The 7,571-nt window shown below is 29.7% G+C and overlaps 1 protein-coding gene across 1 annotated transcript; it reads left to right on the plus strand.

The window, feature by feature from the left end:
- Positions 1 to 2,517: 2,517 nt before the first annotated feature.
- On the plus strand, positions 2,518 to 7,168 carry LOC124530581 (endocuticle structural glycoprotein SgAbd-2). Its single transcript, XM_047104809.1, has 4 exons — positions 2,518 to 2,676; positions 4,726 to 4,961; positions 5,920 to 6,184; positions 6,476 to 7,168. Exons 1-4 carry the CDS (start codon positions 2,665 to 2,667, stop codon positions 6,569 to 6,571), a joined length of 609 nt encoding a protein of 202 aa, XP_046960765.1. The 5' UTR covers positions 2,518 to 2,664; the 3' UTR covers positions 6,572 to 7,168.
- Positions 7,169 to 7,571: the final 403 nt, after the last annotated feature.

The following is a 7,571-nucleotide window of genomic DNA, read 5'->3' on the forward strand; positions in this document are numbered from 1 at the left end:
CCCCATTTTACTCTCCGATTCAGCGTTTTAAGCGTGGAGAGTTAATAGACAAAGTTCTTTCGCATTTTAAATATTTCATTAGATAAAAAAGACTACGTTTAAAATACTCGTGAGATTGACCTTAGTTTTAAACATTCGATTTTTAATTTGATATTTATAACCGTTTATAAATAAGCAGCTAGAACAAAAACTTGGTCATAAAATATTGGTTATGTATATATTTATAAATTTATGTATATCGTTAATAATTTTTGTTTGTCATGTACTTGATATATTAATGAGCTTAAAAACATTATCCGTCATGTGTAGATAGGAACAAAGGCATACCTTTGTTTTTCAAGCTTTTATTTAACTTGCAATATGTGTGTGTTTGTTCCAGACAAATCTTGCAAGGTGATGTTGAATCTTGATTTGTTGGCTCCATTACGATGTCAATGCATTATTATGGAAATCTTGAGCTGATTTTTAACCCAGCATTGGTTTGTGATAATATGATGATGATTATGATGTTTGTGATATCAACAGTCAATAGCGTAGAGATGATATGGTGATTTTCAATAAATTTATAGGTGATCAATTAGGCCAGAAATGTGAGTGTGTTTGACGTGTTCTTTTTGTTGAAATGGTCGATTATCATTTCAACAATGAGGATACCTCAAAACAGTTTTTATGTTTGTACGTTTTGGATATTTCGTTTAGCGTCGAAATTTCATGCTAAGGCACTTATATTGCGTGTAATGTCACTTTAATGTGTTTGGTTTACTCATTAGGAATACTTTTCGAAATAATATGTAGGTATAATAAATCAAAATCAAAATCAAATCAATTTGTCAATAATCAATAATGAAAAGCCGTTAATGTAATTCTATATTTTTAATTAATTTTCCGAGTATTTTTTAAAGAATTTTAATCGTCCATATGGTCTTTCGACATAACACGTGAATCTTAAATGTATGTCGCGTGTTCCAATATCAGCGAGCAATAACTAGATTTTTAAGTTATTTCTTAAAATCCTGTTTTTGTCGACGAAAAACACCCCAAAACAATTAAAAAATCAGGAAATTTGTATAAGTTATTTTTAAACAGTGATATTTTATCTTAATGATATTGATTAAAAACGCAATAAAAATACCTTCACGATTCTTATTAATTGTTAGTTTTTCGGAAAAGATGTGAAAATATCATCACTGGTTAAGTACGTGTTTGGTGATATAAGTTTAACTGAATATTTGATTAAAATTCATAGATATGTATTTTAGAACTAGAACTAGCTCATAGTTACTCAGTGGAGCTGGTCCGAATTTGAATTAATAGTACTAGAATTTCCATAAAGATCTACATATTCGACTGGAATATTTTCGATAGATTATTACTTAAAAAAAAAATAGTTTTAATTTTTTTCTAATATAGTAAATTAAGTCACAAAAATATTTTAGCCATTATGAAATATCGCTGAATAATACGATATTTGTTATCATAATCGTATTGCGTGGTTCGTTTGACTGTGAAACCGATACAGTTAAAAATAATTAATTGAAATTTGATGCACAACATTAAATCTTTACTTTTCGATTGATTCGTAATAAGAAAGTTATGTACTCCTTTTATATTGGTATACATATATAGTTTCATATGCAGATACATATGTAGGTTCTATTATAAAATCCGTTAAATGTCAAAAGTAACTCTAGGTAGCTCAAATAAATGAGATTCTAACGTAGGTGTCGGTTTCCCCAGAATACTTTATTTCAACACCGAAGTGGGCATAAAAGACAAATGAAGCACATGATTCGAACCCGGATCTTCGACAAAGTTTGACATGATCTAGCCACTGGGCCATCTCATCTGTCTTTAGTTAAATTAGCTATGGTTTTTAATACGAAGCTCATATAAGGTGTAAGTAAATTGAAGCATTTCGTTTTATTCTGTATTTGCTTTAATAATACCTTTTTTTAAATATTGAGTTACTTTATATTGTACATAAATTATTTTAGTAGCAATTGCAGGATTCCACATGAACACCCTTTTGAACTTGTTGCACAAGTTAAGATAAGTGATACTAAGATGTTGCTACACTGACGAACGAAAACAACGCCTTCTTATGTAATGTAAGCTTCTATAACAACTTGTCCCAATACACGGACATATTTTATACCATTGTTAAGCTTTAGAATTATTATTAGAATCAGAATTTGTAACAAATTAAGATTAATGAATTGTTTCTGCCGAAACTGTAATAATTCTATTTTTTTTTAAATTATTATTTTATAGTCAAATGGCATGATTAGAAATAACAAAAAATTAAATTAGTAAATTCTGAACTGTTATATAATTTATTACAAATATGTATCATTGTTCAATTTAAAAGAAATTTCGCGTTAAATATCAAATTAAAAAGTTTTTGATAGGAATAAATAAACTTTTTAAATTATTTACTTTAAAAAAAACCAATACCAAAAAATCTATATAAAAAAATTACAAGTAGATGTAGCAGATTCAGCACATTGGAGCGACAAATCAGGTATGAAAGTGTGATGGCTCAGGGCAGAGCGCGAGTAAGTGGCAGGGGTGAAGTATATAAGTAAGCGCACTACTACCACTCTGACATAGTTCAGAGACACCACGTGCCTCGCTGCTACACCAAAAACACACACAAAAACAACAATGAAAGTACTGGTAAGTTCATAAAGTTCATTAAAATCTTCTCGCCTCGATAAGGACGAAACGAGGCTCGACAGGTTTTAAGTTTTCGCCTTGTGACTAACCTTAAGATATGGGTCAGTGTGTGAGTGGCTTTTTAATGAAATATCGCTATTTGAGGATTTCCGCAATCGTTTGTTGCGAGATGCGGCATCTAATAGGGACGGTAGACGAGTCGGTTGTTGAACTTTGACATAATGTTGGAATGCCTGCACCTAATTGTGGCATTCGGTGCACTAGGTCACGAATTTTGTTCTCAATTCTCTCTTAAATTTAGTTTCACTTTTAATTATGAGCTTTGATCATGTATATTCATTTGTTAATTTGTTGCACCGCGTCAGGATCGTAAATTCGTTTAAAAATGAATAATGATAACCAATTAAATTTCCAAAAATAATTAAAAAATGGCATAATTATATTATTTCAAAATGTTTGATAATCTTATAATTTTATTCGTTATTTATCATTAAAAGTCAATTTTATGCAAATAAAACTAAAAAATTCTATCAATTATGGGTTTCGTAATATATAAATTATAAATATACTTATCTATGTATTCTTAAAAGTAAAAAAAATCCTGAATAATCCACTGCTAATTTTAAACAAGTGTATTTCATAAGTATTCTCGTAATCAATCATTTTTATATAAAAGTTCCGTAATTGAACGCGGCTATTATTGAATATATCATCATTACGATACATTACGCATTTAACTAGCAAAAAAGTAATGAATGGGAAGCAAGTCCGAGCATTTGTATATAAGCGATTCTAAGCGTTGGCATTTCTTTTTCATACCGCTGCACATAACCTCGTTTATGAGAATATCTGTTATACAAACGTCTGTAATTGCATAATATCACTTTCTAGGTCATTATTTGGCGTTAAGTGTGCTTAGTGCTTTATTACTATTTTCGAACTATTGACAGCGTACTTTTTACAAATCGAAATTGTAATATTAGTTTTTTTACATAATTTCATTTTATTTTTTCTATTTTACTACTATAGACAAACAAGTGATCTGTTTTCGGTTTTCTTTTTTTTCATTGTCCAGACTTTCGACTACCGTCGAATGTTAGTATATAAATTCTTTTTGTTCTGTCTATTTAGAGAAAAAAAATTAAAAGTAAATTACACTCTTTAGAAATTGGATGTTCTGATAATACATGTTCTTAATAATACCGTATGACCCTAATATATTTTGTGGTTATTTGATTACCACCATTGAAAGCGTGCGGTAACATGCTCTTACCAAATCGATGTCACATTATTATTCATTTATGCCTACTCTAATATTTAATATGTAAATTATTTTAATAGGATTCACGACCTTGACATATTACTCTTCGACCCTTTCTTGGTATTTTAAGCCGTCTGTGAATTTTAATGATTGCCATATATAACTATTGATGATACTCTTAATTTAATTTAAATATATCTCAATAAATAATGCATGATGTTTTTATTAGATGTCATACATACTTATAAGAATTTAAAATAGATATAAAATTTTGTCATACCTAAATTTTAAATTATAATTTAAATATCATTTTTTAATATTTTTTATTTTAGTTATTCAATTAGTGTTTCAATAAATAGGATTGAATAATTTACTGTAGCAAATTAGATTAAATATCCTTAAAATAATCGATATAAGTTAGGTCATATTGCTCACGATTTTTCTGCAAGTTACGTAAGCGCAAACACGTCGATACGGTGTTCAATGTTAAAACGTAACAAAAGTTTAACACGTCTGAATGAAAACAATGCAGCAAGTGTAGATGTGTAGTGTCAATACATGTTTTACCGGGACCTGCTTTCGCCCAAGCGGCGTGGCGAATAAGCCTCTGTCGCAATTCGTTACCTATTGTATCCGCTCACGAGATAAGGTATCTTACGACATCGCGAATATGATTAAGCTCTTCTCTGTCTGACATCATCTCGACTCATTATTCCTTACAACAATACAATAATCATTACATCGTTTTCAACATTTCTTTATGTAATTGTAAGTTTTGTAATTTACAGATCGTGTTGTCTGCTGCGCTGGCGCTTGCGGCTGCCCTTCCTCAGAGAAAATTATCCCTCAAGCCTGAAGATGACCAAGCCACCGCTGAGCAAAATTACAATAACTACCAACCACAACAAGACTACAGACAGTCTCCTCCGGACTTCAGGCCTAAAGTACAGATCGACACAACTACTTTCATTCCTATCATCCGTTTCGACAAGGAACAGGGTACTGATGGCAGCTACAAAACTTCGTAAGTAATACCTACCTATATATTTTTTTAATACATTTTATTTACCAATGTGATTCAAGAATCGTTTTAATAGATACGGAGTCATAGTATCTGAGGAATAAATTAAGTAATTATAGTGACAATATATTTAATCTTCTTTTGTATCTACAATAGTATTTTAATTTTTTTATGAAATACCAAGCTACACGAATAATAATTCGTGTATTTGATCAATACCTTAAATATGTCTTGTTACTTTTGTTAGTATATGGTATACTCTTTCGAACAATATTGTATTAAATGATGAGTGAAAAGTTAGAAAAGATGATAAAACAAATTAACCGTTTCGAGAAGTTTTACATTTCTTATAATACTCAATTATTAATAGAACAGTTCACATAAATAATAATTAATTATTTTTATGTACAGATTATATCATGAACGCAATCTCTTACGAGTTGTTTTATGATACTTTAATGATTGTCCACGCAATCTTTAAAACTATTTCAATTCTGACACGTCTAAAAACATACAATATTTATTGACTAATTTGTTTAAAATTTTACAATAAGGACATGCAATATTCAGTCACCAGATTTTATTAAAATTATCAAATAATAAATAGGTGTTAAATGTTAAAAATATTATGTCTTGATTTTCTTATTTACCAACATTTACTCAATCAAAACAGAAATAAAGAAAAAATCTAGGCGCCGAAGCTAGTTAACTATTAATATTATTCCTTTCACTTTGTACCTAATTGATAAAATGTCAATGTACCAGAAATGAATGTGTCTGTATTTCCTCACTCATGTTTGAACAAACGATAGCATTTGTAGTTATTTATCATTTTAATGTTAGCAGTATTACTTCACAAATATGTTTTTAATAATATAAACTAAATAATATATATGGCTTCCATTTCTATAAATTGTAATTCTAATTTTTTATAAAAATTTGCAACTGATATAATTTACAGATACGAAACCGGTAACAATATCCAGGCTCAAGAAAATGGTTACCTGAGGAATGTGCTGAACAGTGAAAACGAAAACATCCCAGCTCTCGTGCAAGAGGGTTCCTACACCTACACCGCCCCCGACGGTCAAATCATCACCGTCGAATACACCGCTGACGAGTTCGGTTTCAGAGTCAAGGGTGACCATATCCCAACCCCTCCCCCCGTGTCCCCCGAAATCCAAAAAGGTCTTGACCTCATCTACGCTGGAATTAAGGCTAACGAGGTAATTAAATTAAATAAATAACAGAAATATTTCTATAGATGTGTTGGTACACAACGAAGGTTCCACAAAAGCTATTTGCTTGTTTGTTTTACACATTCTTTTCTCTGTGAATTTAATTTTTTTAATTAAGCAAATTTATAAATTATGGCACAGTTTGATAATAAATATATAAATATATTGATTACTATGAATACTACATAAACGAATGATATCGGTAGATTATTTCATACCTATATTTAAATCAAACATATATATTTATAGTCATAATTTAATTTTTAATATAATTTTCAGGAACGTACCGCCCTTGAATCCAAAAACCCTGAATCAGCAAGACAAAACGAAGCGAAAGCCGCTCTTGACTACAAAGGTCAATACTACCAACAGTAAACTTAGACAGTGACCGCTTACTGTGAATTGAGTGACTATACCCATTCTACTCGTATCAAGCAATAATAATAATAGTGTCACATTATCAATTGTGATTAGTACTAGTGCTCTGTGAGCATGCCGAAAGTCATTCGTTATAGATATTAAATATGGAACTGAAAAGTGCAGATCAACTAAAAATGCCAGATTACAAAATATTCGTATTAAGAGTGTAAATTTTACAAACCTAGTTCTAATTTGATATCAAACAGACTGTCTTGTATAATGCCATTTGACATTTATAATGTTAACTTAATTTTTAGGAATTTAGAATTTATTCAGAATATATCCGAACTCTCGTAATTATAACACGAAGAAGTACATTCAAACAATTCTCGTATAGTTATCTGGTACAATTATACTGGGCTCATTATTATTGAACATTTTATACTGAATTAATACTCACCCTTTAGAATTATAGACTTGTTGGTTTTTGTTATAATATGATACAATGAGCATAAGCTACTAATTTAATTGTACCAGTATACACTTTATACTTTTGTACATATTTTTATACAACTTATCATTAATTTGATATAATAAACTGTTAAAATATTACTAATTCTTATTCATTTAGATTTCCTTTCATTATAATACGCGCACTTACAAGTATTTTGTAACTTACAAGTAGTTCGATCATTTGGTCAGATTTAGTATGACAAAGTATGTGATTAAATTTGTACCAATTAGTTAGAAAGATTCTAGCTGCAATTATCTTTTACTTAACAGAAGATTCAGTATACCTAATAGAACATTAGTGTTTTGTTGAGGCAATAAAGTCGGGTATTACTCCTTTATCACACAACTCACCGGTTATTCTATAACTTACATATATATGTAGTCATATAATAATTCTATAGCTGGTATTCAACTCATTGTGAAGCCGATGAGCCAAAATTATCCAGTGGTTTTGCGTAAAAATTGATTGAAGATTTCATAATTATATCCTCAAGAGAGCAAT

Source organism: Vanessa cardui, chromosome 6 (assembly GCF_905220365.1).
Source record: "Vanessa cardui chromosome 6, ilVanCard2.1, whole genome shotgun sequence".
NCBI classification, from domain to species: Eukaryota; Metazoa; Arthropoda; class Insecta; order Lepidoptera; family Nymphalidae; genus Vanessa; species Vanessa cardui.

What these genes read in the sequence shown, in the direction of transcription:
- LOC124530581 (XM_047104809.1), top strand. An exon ending in GATGGCAGCTACAAAACTTC is followed by an intron (nt 4,962 to 5,919) that starts GTAAGTAATACC and finishes TATAATTTACAG; the next exon opens with ATACGAAACCGGTAACAATA. An exon ending in CTGGAATTAAGGCTAACGAG is followed by an intron (nt 6,185 to 6,475) that starts GTAATTAAATTA and finishes TATAATTTTCAG; the next exon opens with GAACGTACCGCCCTTGAATC.